At 54.1% G+C, this 20092-nt stretch overlaps 9 protein-coding genes across 9 annotated transcripts; 5 read left to right on the top strand and 4 right to left on the bottom strand.

The window, feature by feature from the left end:
* On the bottom strand, nucleotides 1-387 carry SCP_1003450 (hypothetical protein; the record flags this gene model as incomplete). The annotated part of the gene is made up of 1 exon (XM_027762210.1): nucleotides 1-387. The coding sequence occupies one exon, from the start codon at nucleotides 385-387 to the stop codon at nucleotides 1-3; it is 387 nt and encodes a 128-aa protein (XP_027618011.1).
* A 1376-nt stretch (nucleotides 388-1763) lies between these two features.
* Nucleotides 1764-3554, top strand: SCP_1003440 (D-arabinono-1,4-lactone oxidase; the record flags this gene model as incomplete). Its single annotated transcript, XM_027762209.1, has 5 exons — nucleotides 1764-2084; nucleotides 2234-2713; nucleotides 2771-2959; nucleotides 3021-3232; nucleotides 3284-3554. 5 exons carry the CDS (start codon nucleotides 1764-1766, stop codon nucleotides 3552-3554), a joined length of 1473 nt encoding a protein of 490 aa, XP_027618010.1.
* A 291-nt stretch (nucleotides 3555-3845) lies between these two features.
* Nucleotides 3846-4726, bottom strand: SCP_1003430 (Ubiquitin-conjugating enzyme E2-18 kDa; the record flags this gene model as incomplete). The annotated part of the gene is made up of 7 exons (XM_027762208.1): nucleotides 3846-3896; nucleotides 3951-4012; nucleotides 4064-4204; nucleotides 4282-4345; nucleotides 4399-4499; nucleotides 4562-4588; nucleotides 4654-4726. 7 exons carry the CDS (start codon nucleotides 4724-4726, stop codon nucleotides 3846-3848), a joined length of 519 nt encoding a protein of 172 aa, XP_027618009.1.
* Nucleotides 4727-5597: 871 nt separating this feature from the next.
* Nucleotides 5598-9769, bottom strand: SCP_1003420 (DNA-directed RNA polymerase III subunit RPC2; the record flags this gene model as incomplete). The annotated part of the gene is made up of 14 exons (XM_027762207.1): nucleotides 5598-5645; nucleotides 5707-5980; nucleotides 6047-6083; nucleotides 6142-6148; nucleotides 6207-6332; nucleotides 6391-6444; nucleotides 6495-6568; nucleotides 6629-7041; nucleotides 7091-7170; nucleotides 7235-7675; nucleotides 7734-8005; nucleotides 8061-8542; nucleotides 8592-9619; nucleotides 9674-9769. 14 exons carry the CDS (start codon nucleotides 9767-9769, stop codon nucleotides 5598-5600), a joined length of 3432 nt encoding a protein of 1143 aa, XP_027618008.1.
* A 286-nt stretch (nucleotides 9770-10055) lies between these two features.
* On the top strand, nucleotides 10056-11053 carry SCP_1003410 (Ubiquitin-conjugating enzyme E2 15; the record flags this gene model as incomplete). Its single annotated transcript, XM_027762206.1, has 8 exons — nucleotides 10056-10158; nucleotides 10274-10322; nucleotides 10387-10404; nucleotides 10460-10557; nucleotides 10618-10652; nucleotides 10709-10786; nucleotides 10841-10937; nucleotides 10995-11053. 8 exons carry the CDS (start codon nucleotides 10056-10058, stop codon nucleotides 11051-11053), a joined length of 537 nt encoding a protein of 178 aa, XP_027618007.1.
* A 791-nt stretch (nucleotides 11054-11844) lies between these two features.
* Nucleotides 11845-13194, bottom strand: SCP_1003400 (hypothetical protein; the record flags this gene model as incomplete). Its single annotated transcript, XM_027762205.1, has 1 exon — nucleotides 11845-13194. One exon carries the CDS (start codon nucleotides 13192-13194, stop codon nucleotides 11845-11847), a length of 1350 nt encoding a protein of 449 aa, XP_027618006.1.
* Nucleotides 13195-13453: 259 nt separating this feature from the next.
* On the top strand, nucleotides 13454-14405 carry SCP_1003390 (predicted protein; the record flags this gene model as incomplete). The annotated part of the gene is made up of 3 exons (XM_027762204.1): nucleotides 13454-13541; nucleotides 13599-13744; nucleotides 13800-14405. The coding sequence occupies 3 exons, from the start codon at nucleotides 13454-13456 to the stop codon at nucleotides 14403-14405; spliced, it is 840 nt and encodes a 279-aa protein (XP_027618005.1).
* Nucleotides 14406-14603: 198 nt separating this feature from the next.
* On the top strand, nucleotides 14604-15609 carry SCP_1003380 (hypothetical protein; the record flags this gene model as incomplete). Its single annotated transcript, XM_027762203.1, has 3 exons — nucleotides 14604-15020; nucleotides 15073-15244; nucleotides 15296-15609. The coding sequence occupies 3 exons, from the start codon at nucleotides 14604-14606 to the stop codon at nucleotides 15607-15609; spliced, it is 903 nt and encodes a 300-aa protein (XP_027618004.1).
* A 1913-nt stretch (nucleotides 15610-17522) lies between these two features.
* Nucleotides 17523-20004, top strand: SCP_1003370 (predicted protein; the record flags this gene model as incomplete). Its single annotated transcript, XM_027762202.1, has 14 exons — nucleotides 17523-17577; nucleotides 17876-17961; nucleotides 18019-18079; nucleotides 18146-18270; nucleotides 18329-18436; nucleotides 18489-18597; nucleotides 18662-18726; nucleotides 18785-18863; nucleotides 18928-19078; nucleotides 19139-19175; nucleotides 19223-19406; nucleotides 19472-19613; nucleotides 19676-19707; nucleotides 19766-20004. 14 exons carry the CDS (start codon nucleotides 17523-17525, stop codon nucleotides 20002-20004), a joined length of 1473 nt encoding a protein of 490 aa, XP_027618003.1.
* Nucleotides 20005-20092: the final 88 nt, after the last annotated feature.

The raw sequence follows: 20092 nt of genomic DNA, 5'->3' as shown, positions 1-20092 counted from the left end.
TCAGGAGAGGGGCGCTGACGTCTTGTCGTGAAAACACTCGGCAGCAGCGTCCGCCGGTGACGCGTTCGCGATGTCCTGCAGCTCAAAAAAATTGTGCAAGTCATCCGGAAGAGAAGACATGCCATTACTACTGTGCGACGATGTGAGCCTTCTCCGAGCCAGCGTTTGCGGTTTGATGTCCGGCCCGACGTGGTTGACGCCTGTAGGCTGCAGGTCGCACCAAGTCAGCGTCAGTGCGTTCTGACGTATGCATACAGGTTCCTGCATGATTTTGAAGCCGGGCTGCGATTCGCCGACTTCGAGCTCGCCTGCAAATGGGGGATGCTCGCGGTGATCGCTGTTCACCCTCGGTCCGCATGTTCGTGGAGCAGGTTCATCGCGCCGCATCTGACGCACATGGTGTGCGCTACGCCTATATCGGCTTCCTCAGCGCGGCACTGGCTAATCTGCTATGTTTGCGGATTGACGACCATGCTAAGCCATTCGAGGCTGAGTTGAGCGTTCTCCGTAGCCATACGAACACGCCTGCACTGCAGGGCCTTAGGCAATTGGATGCTAACGGCCAGGAACCTGTGACACTTGCGTCATCGGCTAATCCGCTGCCCAGAATACAGATATTCACCCACGTCGGTGTCTATCGCCAAGTGTCTCAACGATGCTTGCAGCTGAGTCTTGTTCGAAATTGGGACGCAGGGTCCCAGGAAATTTCAAAGCTTCAGTCGAGTAGCATCAGGCTAGACTGCGCACGTACATCGCTCTCCACTAAAATTATTCACCGGTGCATTTAGTTGCTGAGAGTCTGAGGGCCCGATGGCTGTGACTGAGCATGATTGAGCCCGGCTCTGCACTGTCCCGAATTCTAACTTCACTCCGCCGAACTCCGACTCCGATCAGCGACTCTTCAGTCACGCATCGCGGTTGACGTAGGCTGTCCACAACTGAACGTTCTATTTTCCGACGTAAAATTTACACTCTGGAGTGCAGATTGAAGAGGCGACTCTGACTCAATTTCTGTGAATTTGACTTACAGTGCTCGGCGAGCTGCGCACGTTTCCTGAGCGGCACATCGTCTGGGACAGACCAGACTGCGCGCTGTAGCTTGGCAATTTTTGCAAAAATCTCGTGAGTTTTGCGCGAGCCGGGGTTGGACCGTGTGGGTTGCGGAAGGTCGGGAACGGATTTCGCATCAATAGATGCGCAGTCCGGGCTTGGAGAAAATATGATCAAGTGCTACATTATTACCTGCTTATCGATTTACGCATTGGAAAAAAAGATTGACTTTCGGCGAGGAGCACATGGAATCATGGTTACCTAGGGCGATGTACACGTACCTGGCAATTTTTACCGTGATGCTCCTCTGCCGGTAACTCCTCCTACCAGACTTCTCGGCAAACGGCGTAGTTGTCCCTAACTTGGGCGACAAGGAACTGGCTCGTCCGTCTAATCCCGTGTGGGTGATTCTCAGAAGAGAAGCGGGTGCGTGCGTAAGAGAGTCGGTGAGTCGGTGCCTGTTCTGGCGTCAATGCGGTGTCGGAACAAACTCAAATCGAGAGACCGCGGAGTATACATGATGGTTCATATGTTTTTTTTTGTCCAACTCAAGCAACATACGGCGTTTGCCAGAGTGGACGCTCGGACGACTCCGCCGCTGAGCAATCGATCGGTTTGGCGGTCTTCATTCATAATATTTATCACGCCCAGGTGCATATAAAGCGTCGCATTTTCTCTGGACATGAGCTCATCCCGACTGCGCCCTCTCCACCATGGACACCCCAACAACGTCCCCTACAACGCGCCCCAGCTTGGCAGACATCTCTCTCCACACCTTGTACAAGCTCCTCGAGCCCATAACGGTGCCTGCCGGTCAACCTCGAGCCAGTTTCATCAACTGGGGACTCAGCTTCAGATGCTCTCCTTTGGCCGTGTTCGAACCTGAGAACGAGTACCAATGCGAACTCATCTTCGAGCTCGTCAGGCGGGAAGGTAAGACGGTGCGTGCCGCAGGCATCGGCCACAGTCCGAGCGACCTTGCATGCACGGCGGACTATATGCTGCGAACCGAGAAGTTAAACAAGATCATCGAGGTGCGTATCATCCTTATCTTATTTGCTGCTATTTTGCTGTCGCAATATCTCGCCGCCATGGCGAAGGAGATCTCCGCTCGCGATCCGGATGACTCGTTTTCGATCTCTTCATCTAGTCAGGCACTGCACTGACCATCCTGCGTCGGCAGATCAATACCGAGAAGAATTATGTCGTTGCCCAGGGTGGCATCATCCTCCAGTCCCTGCACGATGCCCTGGAGGCGCACAACTTAGCCATGATCAATCTCGGTTCGATATCGGACCAAAGTCTTGCGGGCGTAGTCACAACCGCGACCCATGGTTCCGGCATGTCTTACAAAGTCCTCTCGACACATGTCCTGTCATTGGTCCTCCTCCTCGCAGACGGGTCGCGTGTTCTATGCTCCCACCAGGAGCGCCCCGACCTGTTCACGGCATCGCTCTGCGGCCTGGGAAGCACTGGGCTCATCCTAGAGATCCGGCTAGAAGTTGAGCGCGCCTTCCGCTTGAAGGAGGTGCAGGAGATGCGCGCGTTCGACGAGGTCGTGTCGGACGTCGATGCTATTGCCACGGCAGCGGAGCACGTACGCCTCTGGTGGTTCCCCCAGGCGGGCGTCGTACGAGTGTGCTCTGCGAATAGAACATCAGAGGTGTGTCCCGCAGCGTTGGGACGCGCCCGGAAGGCTGACCCGGTCCGTGTGTCATAGGCGAAGAGGCCTGTCGCTACCTGGCTGTGGCATTCGATAATTGGATACCATCTGCTGCAATTTCTGTTCTTCCTTGGGCGGTACATCACGTCACTGAATCCGTGGATCGGCCGATTTGGTGCTTGGCTCGTCCGCGATAACGCAGTCGCCATCGACGACAGCTACCGCATCTTCAATGTTGATTGCAAGGCATGCACCTCAGCGCATGCTTGATGCTGTCGACTCCCGATGCTGACGACTTTGCCTGCAGTTCCCGCAATTCACAACGGAGTGGGCGATTCCATACGAGAATACGCGTGCGTGCCTTCGGGAGTTGCGAGCATGGCTGGACGAGGAGCATGCAGACCCGCATGGGCAGAGGCCTCATTTCCCTCTGGAGATCCGATTCAGTGATTCTGATGACATCTGGCTGAGCCCGAGCAGCGGCACCAAAACCTGCTGGGTAGGCATAGTTCAGTACAAGTGAGTGCCTGCAGCTCAATTACCGGTTTTGTGTGCTCATCCCTCTTCCAGACCTTATGGTCTCAATGTTCCGTATAGGAAGTTATTCGCGCGCTTCGAAGAGATCATGACGCGCCATGGGGGCAGACCACATTGGGCCAAGGCCCACGATCTCCGCCCTGATGATCTCCGCAGGCTCTACCCGCGCTTCGACGACTTCGTCAAAGTGCTCGAGGAAGTGGACCCCCGTGGAATGCTGCGCAACGCGTATGTGCAGCGTCATATCTTCGGAAAGGAGGGCCCCGAGTACGATGGAAGGGTCTTCAAACAACAACATCTTTGAGTATATCTATAAACAAGACGATGCGTTCTTTCTTGATACTTGCAGTAGCGCCCGTATAATGATACCCTTGTAATCTTTGTATAGCTGTAAGCCTTCAAGCTTTGTAATGCTGCTATCCGTTGTAGTAATGGGATAATAACGTGCCTGGCTTGCACAGTCCATTGACGGACAGTTGGAGTAAGTAATGACAACTCCGTGAAGGGCGCGCGAAAAGCGCTGACATATGAACAAGTGGACAAATGATACAGTCACCTATAATACACCTATGAGTTAACGTGCTGCTCCTTGGTTTCACAGGCCAAGCTGTTCCCTGATAATTTGCCTGACGATACGTTCATATTCCTGTGCAGTATCTGACAGTTAGGATCTCGCGGTGATGGAACGTGGATGACGTACCGCCTTATTATCACGATATAGTTTGCAACAATCAATATTTGCACCACTTTCGAGATTGGGTTCTGATAGTACTGCGCTCAGTACACAGCAGCGAACAGATCTATGATCCGTACCAGCCAACATCGAGATGACGCTCAAGATGACTTTCTCGACGCTCTGTACGGGACTCCACCGCTCTGACGCTTGCTCGTACATCGTGGGATCATCTCCAGGAGTGTGCAATATGGAAATGCAGACAGTCCCGTCAGGATAAACTGGCATAGGATCGATCAATTTCGCGGCGAAGTGTCGAAAAACCACGGCCTCTCATCGGCAGGTAGTAGGGACTCACTGTTCGGGTGGAACAGCGGGGGCTCGAACTTCATCTTGAATGGCGACAGGGGGTAGTCGGAGGGCTATCGCGCGAGAGTAAGCCCAAAGCCACCCAAATTGGGCGCGAGGCACGTACAAAAGTGAGCTTGGCAGCAAATACGCCGCCTTCGAAGGGTGTGTCCTTGGGGCCAACAATCAGCGCTTCCCAGGTAAAAAAGTCGGATTCAGAGATGGGCCCTTCGATGATAGAAATCCAGACGATCAGCGCCTTCATGGAACTAAGAACAGCTAGGCCATACCGGCGGTGAACATCCCATCCGGCGCGCCTGGCATGGCAAGTGAATAGTCAGGATGTGGCACTACAGCAGTGCAGACGAGGGCTAGAGATTACCTTGCGAAGTTAGCTGCTTGTACTCTGTCATAAGCCGCCGAAGAGCGGTAGCACTTCCGCTTCGCGCAGCCATGCTGTATCGAACAGAACGTGGAGCGAGAACAAGTCGTCGCAGGCGCCCACACTAGTTCAGGCAACTGCATCCAGCGGATCAGCGGCCCGGGTTATCTCAGCTGTCGCTCGGGACCCATATGTCAAGTCAAGATGCAACTCAACGACTCCGTGTGATCATCATCCAATTTTTCTATCTCGTGTTGCCCTATCCAGTACAAGAACCTCGAGCTCAATCAGACAAGGCGTTTTGCATGAAGCCAAGAACCCGTTACGTAGAAGGCCGTCCGCGCCCGAACGACTCTCACTCAGAAACAAAAATCGTAAATTCGGCGACTCAGCCAGTAGCCTGAGGTATGCCTTTCGTGAGGCGAAGGTTGACTGCAATGACTTGTCACTCGGAGGACAGTTTTACTATCCTCCGATCACCTTCCATGTAAGGTTATCACGCTGGGGTCTCATATCCTGTTGTCAGAAAAACTCTTTGTCGAGTGGGCATCCAGAAGCTCAGAAAGAGGATTTTAAGACACTTCCCTCTCTGCTATTTGCCTGTTGCGGCTGTTGGTAAGCCACCATTGCCTGTCGTGTCAGCACGGCCGATATCAACTTCCGAGAGTCAGCTCACCAATCTGTCACGATACAGCGACAGCTCCGTGCATTCCTTGCTTCTGAGCGTGGTTTACAGATCCGAAGAGCATGGGTCATGACAAAAATTTATCATCTTCTATTGCAAGTTCGGCAGTTTTTGTGCATGACATTGGTTTGCACATCGGAGAATTTGTAAAATTTCTTGATACATCGTGCTTCGGGTACATGGAAGATAGGCCCGTGGTCTTCGTAAAAAATGCGTAAGGGAATAAGTTACTCGAATCCTCGCAGGGCAACGTGAATCATCAGGCATCATCTAGCACCAGACGTGGAACAACATTCATCGCCATCAACTAGTGGTGAAGCCATTCGTCTTGAGAGGATAGCCAGAAAAAAAGCATAGGGGGGACTCACTTCTTGGAACAATAACTTTGCAGCATAAGGTATCGTCAGTTGTGCCATTTTCTTGGAACTCTTGCAGTACGTGCACCAGCCGTTGTAGCCCATGAGGCCGCACTCTTGACACGCATTCACCTCGAACTTATCGGACGATATCATGAGACGTTCCAATAGCAGCTGCGTCGCTCCGTAGCCGATAAGACAGTCGCGTTCCATTTCGCCAAGGCGGAGACCGCCCTCTCTTGAGCGACCTTCGGTAGGTTGTCGCGTCAAAGTTGCACGGGGCCCCCTGAGTGAATAGAAGACATGAAACATGACCGTCAGGATGAAATATGAACGCAGATACAACACGGACCTTGCGCGAGCATGCATCTTGTCCATGACCATGTGCTCTGTCATTCAATAGCGGTCAGTACGCCACGCCTACAAAACATGGCCTAGAAAACGCACTGAGTTTCTGAATGCAGGCGCCGGATGTCAGCGCTCTGAGACCGGATCCAATGCATAACACTGACCTGATAGTAGATGGGCCCGAAGTAGACATATGCCTCCATGGGCTCGCCGGTGATGCCGCTCGTAAGCATGTCTTTGCCAGCGTAGCTGAATCCCTTCTCGATCAGAATTCGAGACATGTCTTCTACCTAGAATAGGCGAGGTCGACTGAGTAAATGCTCATAGTAATTGTCGGATGCCACGGACCTTGGATCCGCCGAATGCAGTACCATACTGTAGTTGACCAGCAAGAACACCTGCCTAACACCGAGGTCGCCATCTTGCACACCGTCCGGCAGACATAGACGCACCTTTCCTGCCAACAGCTCAATCATCTTCCCGACAGTCATTCGGGACGGGAAACCGTGTGGATTCATGATAGTGTCTGCGAGGGGCACATAGATAGGATTAACATCCGATAGCCCTGCCCAAGGGACCGACTTACCAGGCACTATGCCCTGGTCATTGAACGGCATGTCTTCCTGGTTAACAATGAGGCCACAGACGCCCTTCTGGCCGTGCCTCGACGAAAACTTGTCTCCGAGTTCCGGTCGCCGCGTTTGACGGATGAGAACCTTGATGAGCGTTTGATCGTTTTCCGTATCGCTGATCATAACCTTGTCTACGTAGCCCGCGACGGGGGACTTGTAAGTCATAGGGGCGTTCTTGTATGGCACGGCCGCAGCCTGGCCAGTGAAGGAGTTGTCGTTGGCATTTGTCGGCGTCTGTTTGTTGATATACACGTCCCCCGGGTCGACACGCTCCCCCACACCTGCAAGGCCGTCCGACTGAACAATATCGTACTTCTTCTGGATTTGGCCATTCTCGTCAACCGGAGCATCGGCCAGACGATCAAACCTGCGGTGAGAAGGTTATGAGCGCTCGCAAGAAGGTTCTTGATACGCACGTGCCGTTGGGGTACTTGCGAATGAGCGTGGCATTTTTGCGCAGGACCTGACACCTACCATATCCGCGATCGAGACTAGCCTGAGTGGAGGAAAAAAAAGAGAGAGTCACTCGAAGTATAACGCGGTGACAGCACTTGGCCTACCTTGTTCAAAATCAGTGCATCCTCGATGTCGTAGCCTGAGTAACTCATTACTGCCACGGTGGCGTTCTGTCCTGCAGGCAACCGGTCGTAACCAATGAGCTCGATCGTCTTTGTCTTGACCATCGGCTGCTGCGGATAGACGGATAGATAGAGAAGAGTATCAATCCTGTTTAATTGGTTGTATCCAATCGCGCCAATGGCTTGTTTACCCATGGCACATTGATAGGTATTGCGCGGCGACTGGTTGTGATGAGGATAAGGAATAAGACCCGCTACGGCGCCAAGCAGTGTAAATGGTTCGATTTCGAGGTGTGTGGTGCTGGGAACGATATCCTGCTCGTAGAGAGCGATAAAAGAGTCATTCTCCTCGTTGACATCGAGATATTCCACCAGACCCTTGCGAAGGAAATCATCGAAGGTCAGAAGCCCCTTCTTCAGTTCCTGTGGGAGTGCAGAAGCTCAGCACGAAAACTGATTGTAAAATATCCATATTCTATACCAAGATGTGATCGGACGTCACCCGTGGCCTTCCGTTTTCCACGATGATCATAGGACGGCAGATGCGCCCACCATCGCTTGCGATGAGCACCGTCCGATGATGGTGATTGATATACACGCTCACGAACTCGCTAAATCGGCCGGCACGGCGTAGCTTGCGGAAATTATTCACGAAGCGCGCTGGATACCGAGTAAGACCGATGATCGTCCCGTTCACGTTCACCACAAAGGTGTTCGGGCCATATATCTCGGTCCCAGTCGCTAGGCTGATGTCTACCGTACAGCGTCAGACACGTTGAAGAGATGGTGAGGAAATTGAGCGACCGACCTTCCACACCAAGCATGAATGCAATCCGGATAATTGGCTCTTCCTCGACGTCGGTTGTAATATGTGTCATTAACGCGAGATTTTTCACGAGACCGCATGCTTCGCCTTCGGGCGTGTCGCTGGGGCAGAGCATACCCCACTGACTGGGTTGCAGCGCGCGAGGACCGCTGACCTTGCGCGTCTTCTCGAACTGCGACGAAATGCGCGTCATCATGCCGAGCGCAGATATGAAGGACAGCCTGCTGAGAACATGCGTGACACCTGCGCGGTCCATCTTGAAGCGTTTAAGTGACCAGTTCCCTGTCGATATAGCACGCACGAACCCAGAGGTGATATGGTCCCCTTGAAACTGCATCGTGTTGAATGCATCAAACTCGCTAGTCCGCGACGGCTTCTTCAGTACCTTGTCTATCGCAGACTTCAGATTAGTGTTAAATGTCTTAAAGAGATCCTCGAACAGCAGAGCAAGCAGCTGTCCCGCTCTGAACGTCGGCATGAGCAAATAGCCTATTCACGTGTCGAATGACTCACAATTCGAGACGCTTATTACCCACATAATCCCGGTCATCGACCATCTTCTCGTCATCCATCGCCATGAGCACGCGCCTTGTCATAGTCGCAACGAAGATCGCCTTCGAGCGGAAGTTCAAGCCGTGAACGGGTACGTGCGCGAGGACGATCGTCGCTAGCGCCTCCAGCGCCTCTTCCCATGCCGGCCGCCGTGGACCTACCACCCGTCGGTTCACCTTCACCCTCGAGCCGATATACTCCAGCGCCTGCTGCCGCGTCAAGACGCCCAGCTTCGCGGCCTCCTCGAGGTTCGGTGAAAACGCTGACTTGTACGCCTCGTGGTTCCCCGCAGTCAACAGCAGGATCTCCTTGTCCGACTGGATCCCGAGCGCCTTCAGCGCAATCACGATGGGGACGTCTTCGTGTATCGAGTTGTGCCGCAGGTAGATTTTCCCCTTCTTCGTCGCGACGTACGTCTTCGACTTCAGACCACCGTGCGTTGACGACGTGCACGACGCCTGGACAATGCCCTTCGTCGGGTCGACCTCCACAATGATACGATTCTTGCTCAGCTGCTCCTGCACGAGGATGACCTTCTCCGTGCCCCTCACGATGAAGTACCCGCCCGGGTCGAGCGGACATTCCGTCATGCGTGCCAGCTGTGCCTCGTTGCGACCGGCAAGCACGCACTTGTTGCTCCGGAGCATGATGGGCAGCCGCCCAATGTTGACGTTCGCCCGGCGCACCACGGTCTTCCCGCGCGTGTATTGAATCGTGACAAGGATCGGCGCGCCATAGGTCGTATCCCGCAGTCGGCATTCGTGCGGAGTGACGCTCTTGTCAATCGCATCTGGATCCGTGCGGTCAGGGAATCCAACGACGATGTCCGTGTATTTGAGCCAGAAGCGGGGATCCACGTCCGAGGTGACCTTGTTATTCGCCTTCAAGATGTTCTTGATGTCCACGTCCACAAAATAATTGAAAGAGTCAATGTGTTGCTTCACAAGACCCTTGACTTTGAGAAAGGCAGGTAGCAGGAGCCATTTGTCCTGCATATTATGCTGTTCAAAACCGGACGCAGGTAACAGCATTTACTGACACACCTCTACGGTCTTGATTGGATCGGTCAGGCCAAGACCGCGCCAATTTGGCTGGTTCAGCGTATCCCAATCCTGTTCGTCCTCATCATGGCCTGTCATGACAGAAGAAAACAAAACAAGGACAGCAGAGTCATCAAGTTAAAGTCGATCTAGATCTAAACTCTGTGGCGAAGAAATCCCGCAGATTTGTAATCCTCGGTTAGCAAAGTTGCAGCGGAGTCAGTACAGTATACTAATGGTCCCTTTATATTTGTTTTTCCACGGTTAGTTTGTGTTACAATCCATGTAGACTTTATGTGCACGCGTTTTGCCGGCTCTTGGCCCCGCACAATCGATTCCAGACCAACATTTCCACCCTTATCCTCGACCACCATCACCGTCAAGAATGTCTAAACCTTCTACACCCGTGCCTCACAATTTGAACACACTTCTACTGCGGAGACAGCTGGCGGAGCTGACGAAGCGACCGGTTGAAGGCTTCTCAGCAGGTCAGTGGACCTTCCGTTCAGTGCATCGATCGCGCAAACGATACTTAGCAGCGCGCCCTTTTCATTTTGGTTTGCCTTTCGTGCTTATGAATGTGCTTTGATGTCGTCTTCGAAGGTCTTGTTGAAGATAACAATTTGTATGAGTGGGAGATCATGATTATTGGGTGGGTAGCTATGATTTTTTACACCTGAATTGATCCACTCATACCAGTGTAACGCCCTTATCAGGCCTCCGGATACACTATAGTGCGTGCTTCAGGAGTTGGTCCTATTTGTGCAGTTTGAACCGACCTGTGCTTAGTGAGGGGGGCTTCTTCAAAGCTCGCCTAAGTTTCCCGGAGGATTACCCTATTCAGCCACCAAAGATGCGGTTCCTCACTCAGATGTGGCATCCGAACAGTATGTGTTATTTACATAGTTCTTTACCCACTTGCTCATTCTCCCCTTTCGCGCCTTCAGTCTATCCAGATGGTAATGTCTGCATCTCCATCCTCGTATGTATCTCCGTCCTTGCTCACGATATTGAGGTTAATGTTCTGAACCTCTGCAGCACCCGCCTGGCGAAGATCAGTATGGTTATGAGGATTCGGGCGAACGATGGTTGCCTGTCCACACAGTCGAATCGATTGTATGTCGTGATCTACGCCAGTGCCGCATGTCCTTAAAATACTTTTTTCAACAGTTGTTGAGTGTGATCTCCCTCTTGTCATCGGACAAGCCCAATTTGGACAGTCCAGCAAACGTAGATGCCGCGAAGGAGGTACGGACTGACTTTGAGTGTACGTCTTTCTGCCATACCGGCTGCATCTCTCCTTTGTGCTCATTCAGGGCAACAGCTTATAGGAAGAAAGTCCGTCGTCTGGTCCGACGAAGCGCGGAAGAGGCATACGACTGATCGACGTATTACTTTTATCCATTCTTCCGTCCGGGCTCTTGTCATCGTTGTCATGTATTCTAATCACCTGCTCACCTGTCCTCCGACTCCCACTGTCGTCTACCTCTTCCGTGTACGTTCATCATCTTTACCCTTGCCTGCAGCTGCCCCAGGAGTTGTGTATCAGCGTTGTCACTGTTCCTCGCGCATCCAATGTACTAGCTCCATACAACCGAACTTTCCTGTTTTATATACGTTCATACCAACTCGCATTACCGTCGAATCTAAACAATGACTGATGTGTGCATGATGAGTTGATTCTATAATTATGAGCTTAAGACATTCCTAGACTTGGGCCGCCTAGTAGTCGTAGGCGGCCTACCTCAATCCGAACTACGAACTTGTGAGCGACATAATTTTCAGTATAATGAATGTAGCGTTAACGTTGCAGGGCCATGTAGACGACCTCAGCTGGCTGCTGAACAACGAGCCAACCTACCGATACTGTACTCTCCACAGCCCTTGCGCACCGTTAAGTTGATTTTTTTGGCAACCAACAGTTCTTACTTACCGTCATACAGTGCCGAACTGTGGATGTAGAGGCTCACATACATATGTTGCACGCCGCAACCACTTTGAAAACTCAGCTACTTAACCACTTCGATGGTTTCGTAGCGTGACCGTCAATGCCATGGTGAATTCTGTTCGGGCATATGCATTCTGCTAAACACTGCAGTCCAAGAAGGCGCCAATCTTGCATTCCAGCTCCGTCCACAGTAGCAACATCTTGACCTGCGAGTCATATCCAATCCCTACTTTACTGTGTCTCCGTTGGTGGTTCCATCCGTTGTCTCCGTGATTTCATTTTTCTGCAGAGGTTCCATCCCCATCAGCTGTACTAATCTTGCTACAATTGCCTCCACGAAGCCCTCGTCGTTAATATCGCGCTCATCCTCCACCACTTTCAATGCCGCGCCTTTAAGCCCATCTCGGAGTCCCTTGAAGAGTGCCTCATCTGCCTCCTGATCGTCAAACGGTCCCCCTCTCACGCTTAACGAGCTAACGCCCGCTCGAGGAACCCATATCTCGGTGCGCTTAGGGTCCGCATCCTTCAGCCGTTCCGCAATTTGCCCGCCCAGGATCGCACACTCCTGCGCATTAGTCCTCAGCAGTGTCATGCTTGGGTTATGCTCGAAAAGTCTCCGCTCGGAATACCGCTCTGGTACGGTGTCGCGCGGGCCAAAGTTCGCCATGTCTAGCGCGCCGACTGAGACGATCTGCGGGATGCGGGCTTTAGCTGCTGCAGTCAGCCGCTTTTCTCCTGCACTTAGAACGCCACCAAGAAGGGCGTCTGCAAGCTCCGTAGTGGTCAAGTCCAGGATCCCCGCGAAGAAGTTGGACGCGGCAAGTTGTTCGAGAGCGCGCCCTCCCGCACCCGTCGCATGAAAGACATATGTCGTGCAGGGGTAATTGGAGAGGATTGCGCGCGCGTGCGTTACCGCGGGCGTCGTTACGCCGAACATGGTGATCGCTATGCGCTTCGTGCCGGGGGATGCAGGGGACAAACCCGCATGTAAAGAGCCGGACAACTGGCGGGAGTGCTGAGCGCGGGCCATGCCAGCGATGGCTCCCGCAGCGTTATCAAGAATAGGACAGAGGACGTCGTTCAGCCCCGCAATGTCCACGACGCTGTGCATCATAACCAAGTCGGACTCGCCAACGTACGCGCGCACGTCGCCCCCTGCCATTGTGGATACTAGGAGCTTCGGGAAGCCCAGTGGAAGCGCGCCACGCATCACCTCCGCTGCGAGCGACGAGCCGCCGCTTCCCCCCAGCGCCATTGCGGCGTGTATGGCGTGTGTCTGGTAGAGGGATGCAACTACTGGGATGGTGTGTCGGATGAGCGTCGAGATCAGCTCTCCCCGCGGGAGCGACATCAGGTCAGCAGGAGGCAGCAGCCCCGAAGACGCGAATATTTCGGGCTGGCTGATGGCGATGGAGGGGTGCGACGCGGGGATACGACCGACGTCGAGGAGCTTGACCTGCACTCCATACTCCTGTATGATGCGGTCGTGCACATATACCAGTTCGTCCAGCTTCGTGTCACACGTGCCAATGAGGGCGACAGTCGGGATGGACGCAGCGGTGTTGGTCCCTGGCATGGTCAATACCCTGCTGGCTTGTTGGGAGAGGCCGTATACTCATGAGATGTCGTTCGAAGTAAGGTCACTAGTGCGAATCGTGACCTTCTCATAACACGGAGCATTAACGGAAAGAAAATAGCGCCTCTGCCCAGCAATTCCAATATGACGTCAGTGGTCCGCTTACCCTCCCAAGCAGCTGACTTGATTTTCCAGTGTTACGCCTGATCGATATAACGTACGAGATTCTCCCACAACCACCTTTCCTCCGTGCGATATCATGCCCCGTCCGATGAACAGGGAGGAGGCTCTGCAACGCCTGCGCGAGACGATCGCCTCCAGGAGCATCATCCTGGGCGCCGGTGCAGGTATGTTAGCTATAATACCACTCCTGAACATAGCATTTACCCACAGACACATTCCAGGCATCGGCCTGTCTGCTAAATTCATCGAGAAGGGTGGCGCAGACCTCATCGTGCTCTATAACAGCGGCCGCTTCCGTATGGCAGGCCGCGGTTCTCTCGCAGGTCTTATGCCATACGGAGACGCTAATGCAATAGTTCTCGAAATGGTGAGCCTATGTCCTTGCCACCGCCCCACGCGCTGATCGCCCCCATCTCCCCCAGGCAAACGAAGTCCTGCCGGTTGTCTCGCGCGCGGGTGTGCTCGCGGGCGTGTGCGGCACGGACCCATTCCGGTCGATGCCTCGCTTCCTGCGCACGCTCGCAGACGTCGGTTTCTGCGGCGTGCAGAACTTCCCGACCGTGGGCCTAATCGACGGCGTGTTCCGTCAGAATCTCGAGGAGACAGGGATGGGATACTCCCTGGAAGTCGACATGGTCCGCGAGGCGCACTCCATCGGGCTCCTCACGACCCCATACGTCTTCAATGTCGGCGACGCCGAGGCGATGACGCACGCCGGCGCGGACGTGCTTGTCGTCCACATGGGTCTGACCACGTCTGGCAGCATCGGCGCGGTCACGAGCGTCACATTGGACGACTGCGTGAGCTCGATTCAGGCGTGCAGAGACGCGGCGGTGAAGATCAATCCAGAAATCATTGTCCTCTGCCATGGCGGACCTATCGCCCGTGCGGAGGACGCGCACTATGTGCTCAGTAGAACGAAGGGGGTCCACGGGTTCTTCGGCGCGTCCAGCATGGAGCGTCTGCCGGCTGAGGTGGCGATCGAAGAAAACACGAAGGAGTTCAAGAAATTGCGACCTGGACAATAGGTACCTTTGTTTAGAATAAAAACTTGAGTGGGTCCTATGTCGGAGAGCCTGAGAGTATTCGTAACTACAATACTAACTGCAAGGATGTGCTACACGTCGGAGAAATTATGACACGTGACAGACGCGATCACGATTGCAACGCCGACGCGTCCATGTTGAAGCCACATTAAAGCCGGTACCGCGACGTATACCTACAACATGCCGGGTCCTCGAAACGCGAAGAAGAAAAAACAAACAAGAGATAAGAAAATTTCTAGGAGAAAGGCGAGCCGCCAATTAACCACCGAGCCTGCTCCACGACCGCTGGCGCCCCAGACGCCCCAAACACCTCAACCACGACTTAAAGCATCGGATGATATCCATATTAACCACCACGACCACGAAAAAGAGGAGAGACCAATTAACCACAAGGATGATGCACCCACACCTCACGCGTTGACGAAGACACTTTTCATCCACGACCCTGGCAACGGCCCGCGGGTGCGGGACGTCGACGCATTCCTCGCGTCCTCGTTCGCTGCGCCACCATCATTCGATGACCCCCTCTGCGCCGAGTTCGCACAGGACGAAGTGCTCGAAATGCTCTGTGCCGTCCTGCCAGAGGAGACAGCCCAGGTGCGTTCTAACAAGTTCGCTCGCACAACTCCGATGTGCATGCGTTATGTAGATCCTATGGTACAACAAAAGCCGTACAACGGCGCGGATATGTCCCGCATGCCAGCGCCTGTACCGCCTGGGTGACATCCTCCCGGACCCCGTCGCCGCGCAGGGAGAGCCAGACCCCGCATCGACATACATTTCCCCGCTACTCAGCCGCGAGCAAGCGCTGAGCGGGCTCTGTGCGTCTTCTACCTTCCTGCGTAAATAATGCCACCGACGCCTGCACCCAGGTTCACCAGTTTGCTTCGTCCTCGCGGCGTACAGCTATCCGGGCGCGATCCGCTCCACGTGGGGCCGCACGGCGGACGAGCTCAACGACGCGACATGGGACACGCTCGGCGGGCCCGGCGTTCGCGCGGACGAGGACGACATGGGCCTCGGCATGCTCCTCAAGATGACGCGCTGCCACGATTTGGGGCTGGCACAGCTGCTCTTCCCTGACCTCGACACGGACTGCGGTGATACGGACGAGTTGGATCACGGCCAGGGTCAGGGCCAAGGGGGGCTGCGTATGGGGCTGGAGCGGATGCGGGTGGGTCCGTGAGCGCAGGCCACGACTTGGGTCGTGATTATGATTGGACTGAGTTGGAAACCGAGCGTTCCAATGTCTTCTTGCTTATCTATGGGATTACAGATGGACTTTTGGTGGTCAAGGGTCTGTTTGCGAAAGCGAAGCCTGCTCGCGAGCGAGAATTTGGATAATGCTGTTTGCACTCTCACCGGTCTCTTGCCAGTGCTAGCGTATCCGGCAAGGCTCCTGATAATGTCAAAGAATGTACTATTTACTGGCTGTTACTACAGATTCTGCAGACTTGGCTTCAACTTTTTCTGATGTCTCTGAGAATTTGGGGGTCACGGTGTGTGCGTCGGATGCGTCCGTAATAATGACCCGCACGGCACGATGTCCCGGCATCCTTTGCATTCTCGTTAAAATAGAGAAAATCCCATCTCTAGCCACGGCTATCAAAGTTGATTTGCTCAGCATATATACCACGATGAGCGCGTTACATCGCAACTTGCCGATTGTACCTTCTTCTTACCATATCTAGTAACCCACTTTCCCCTTACAGCAAGACTCTGCAGCCGACATCATTTCCATTAATATTCTCTTTCTAAGTTAGAAACCAGAGCCCGATCGGAGTCGGAGTCGGAGAGGGAAGCATGTATATAGGGTGCACCGCACACCTTCGATTGGTTTTCGTGTACTCTCACTCCAATGCTTGCAACCGTAAAAGTTCTTATCGACTCGATTACTAGGCACAGTTGTAGTTTGGTCCGGCCGGTAAGTCAGTTGTTGTTCTAGTCAGCTATAAGCGAGAGTGATAAGTATCAGGCCCGAAGGTTGAAACTGAAGCAGACCGTCCGTTAGCCTGTCCACGCGGGACGATGATAAGTACGCTTCCAGTTTCGACCGGTGCCCGGCGAAGGAGTACGCTTGGCAGACGCATCTAAAATGGCCGAACAAGGGCTACTTCCTTGTATTGGCAACTTGTAATGCCTCCGTCGTAGATGGTGAGGCCGTGACTTTGATAAGGCAGCCCTCAGAGTCGTTTCAAGCTGGACGGGAAAATTGCCAAGACGAGAGTACTTACACCATGGGAGGATAATTCCATGGATTCCGATAGTATCCACATTCCATGCCAGCCATGCTTCGCCGCGAAGCTTGGGAGAAAACACAAGATAGAAGAACTTCGGCACTTCCTGCCCAGGGATAGCCCAGGGACCACTCTGATGTCTGTGCTAGAGCAAAAATAAGTACCTATCTTACCTCCTGAAGTCTTTATTGAATTTTTGCAAGCACCTATCCGTTGCAATTCTCTTCAAACAGGCCTTCGGGCGTGGCGGAGGAATAACTTGAAGTTCAAGCAGAACCATGCAATCGAGATGTCCACGTGGTGTATGCTCGCCTCTGCCCAAAAACGGGCACGATACCTTATCGCGTCTGCAAAGCGGGAACGTCCTCGGTTCTGTCATGTCTGCTTCCACTGGGGAGCGACCACTCACTCACTCACTCATCGTTACTTCCGTGTTGGCAGTCCCGACGCTTGGCCGCCCCCTCACTCCCGCACTCGCCTTTGCGCGGCTTATCCGCAACAGTCTCTTCCGCCACCTTCCAACCAACTGAAGCTCTCGGCCTCGACGATTTCGTCCTTACTTTGATTCCGCGACGAGACGACGCGGCGATCCCCCTGATCTATTTTTTTACTCGCCCCACTGTGCCGCCAGCGAACCGTTGTTGCTAGCTTAGTTGGGGATCGGTGATATTTATCTGAAACAGGACACCACTTCTATACCAGAGTGTTCCAAGAGCTCAAGTGACAACTGTTGGTTACCATAAGTCCTGTTCGCAGCGGGACAGCGAGTACTGACGGCCGAGGTTCATCACTGAAAAGCTGTGCTTCTGACTGTTGGCTCGCACGACAACTGCTTGGAGGAAGCGTCTACGGCGGGATCGATATGCCCCCTCTGTCACTGGCTATGTTGAAGCTGAAGCGCAACGCCACAGAGAAAGGTGTGTAGAGTTCCGGCGCCCCTTTCTGCTCGTTCCCGTGCCCGTCGTCTCTCCGAGCCGTGTATCCGCGCTCCGCTCGCGTCAGGAGGCAACGGGTACTTTTAAGGACCTCGTTTGAAAGGGGTGCAGCTCTTTCATCTTACCATGGCCGAATCTACCCAAGTAGATGCCATTGCCGTACTTCCTGCCTTGCAGGCCGACACCACTTCTGTCGAGACACTCGTGGGGTCCACGTGCGAAAAATCTATCGTTTCTCTGGCGCCTGAAGGGAAGGGCTCGGAGCTTACTTTTCCCCCAGACGAAGGAGTCCAAGTGCGCGAGGTCGAGGAGCCCGAGCAGACGTATCGGCTGTATAAATGGCGATGGGTCGGTCTGACAGCATTGGTCAGTCTCCTCATATTACCGTCTGCGGTGATTGCAGGCTTGACTCGGCGCATACAGGTGTTGTTGAATTTGGTATCGGGGATGTCTCTGGTGTGGTTTGGCCCCATAGCCAACGACGGTACGCTCCTCCGTATCATCATCTGCATGAACTACTTCCCTGAATGGATGCATGTCTGCCCTCCAGTGGTAAATCAGTTCGGGTTCACTCTTGACGAGGTGAACTGGCTGGGTAACGCGATTAACATCACGTACATACCCGCCTCGGCCGTCGTACCTTACCTGTATTCGCGAATAGGCATCCGCAAGGCGGTACGTTCTTTATCGTACCAATGAACTCTATTTCTTGTTCACTGACTCTCTCTCGAAGTGCTTTGTGGGCGCGGCCCTGTTCATCTCGTCTGCATGGATACGCTACTGTGGGACGATTCATGGACTCAGTGTGGGCGGGGCATATGCGCTGATTCTCGTTGGACAGGTGAGTTCCCCATCACACAGGTTTTATTATGAAGCGACCAATAATTTTCTAGATTATCGCAGGAGTGGCACAGCCTGTGTTTCAAGTGCTCATCCCAAGCTACTCGGAAAAGTGGTTCGATCTCAAGGGGCGGACTACTGCAACTATGCTCATCTCGATAGGTAAGCGACGGGCCACTCCCGGTTCTCATGAATGGCTCAAACTACGAACTGGCCGGTTTTTCAGCAAACCCCATCGGAAATGCTGTGGGTCAGCTCATATCACCGCTCGTCGGAAACCCATCTCAATCTGTGAGCACTACGTCACTGCTTGGTTCTGGACGGACATGACCGAACAGCTCATCCGCAGATCCTCGTCATGGGCATCATATTCACCGCCGTGACGCCTTGTGTATTCTTCGTGAGCGATGCGCCGCCCACGCCCCCAAGTGCGTTCGCCCGTTCCCGCTGCACCATTCGATCATCTGACGGTATTGTTTCCCTCTCCCGCAGCACCCTCGGCGAGCACGACTAACCCGTCATTCATGTCCCTGGCCCGGGCGATGGTCGGACGGGAGCCGCGCGGGCTGCCGACCTACATGTTGACGCGGCAGCGCATCGATTTTATCATTCTGTCTATTGCGTTTGGGGTACTGGTCGGCTTGTGCGTTTCTTCCCTGCCTGCACCTCTTCCTGAGAGTGATCGGACTGATGGTGTCGACAGCGTCAACTCCTTCTCGATTCTCTCCGCCCAAATCATGGTATGTCCCCACTTCGATCCGCATGCGCACTCATTCACGCCGCGCAGGAGCCGTACGGGTATTCCAGTACGATATCCGGCCTGATGGGCGCGACGATCCTCCTGGTCGGCATTGTCGCCGCGGGTGTCACCGCGCCGCTCTTCGACCGCGTGCTGGCGTATCGGCTTGCGTTGAGCTGCAAGATCCTGTGTCCGATCCTTGCGGGAGGCTGGCTGTCGCTCATTTGGGCAGGTGAGCGATTCCAACTACCGGGGGGTAGATCCGCCTTATGTTGCTGACTGGTGCGGCCGGTCCAGTGCGCAGTAACGATATGGGCGGCTTGTTTGCGATCATGGCTATCATCGGGGCGGCCAGCCTAACGCTGTTGCCTGTCACGATCGAGCTTGCGGTCGAGCTGACCCGCAACGCGGACGCGAGCTCTGCGGTGCTCTGGTCGCTGTGCGTGCACATCCCTCTCTCGAACACGCACATGTCTCACCGTTTTCCTCTGGCATCCGAAGATCTAACCTCTTCGGCGTGGTCTTCGTACTCGGTGCGTCCTCCGTTCCCCGATTCTGCCGCACCGCTGATCTGGTATTTCACGGGTCCAGTGGAAGGCGCGTTACGCGCGGGCGCTTCTGCGCACCCGCCATACAACATGGAGAACGCGCTCATTTTCCAGGGCACCGTCGTCTGCGTCGTCGTCTCGTTCCTATTCTTTTTGCAGGGCCACCAAGCACGTCGCGAGAAGGACGAGCGCGAGCTCGCCGCTGCGCGCCGGCCCACGCCCCCCGTCGTCGAAGACCGCAAGGAGCCTTTGTTCGACGTCGGGTCGAGTGCGGTAGCGTAGGCGTCTGTTTTACACCTCCCTGCGCAGTCCGCTCATTCCGACACCTGGTGGACGCTGGACCTCCCTTGCTGACCTTTAAAACTGCATT

This window comes from Sparassis crispa (genome assembly GCF_003851025.1).
Source record: "Sparassis crispa DNA, contig_000009F, whole genome shotgun sequence".
In the NCBI taxonomy this organism is placed as follows: Eukaryota; Fungi; Basidiomycota; class Agaricomycetes; order Polyporales; family Sparassidaceae; genus Sparassis; species Sparassis crispa.
This window is presented reverse-complemented; position numbering and strand designations above follow the sequence as displayed.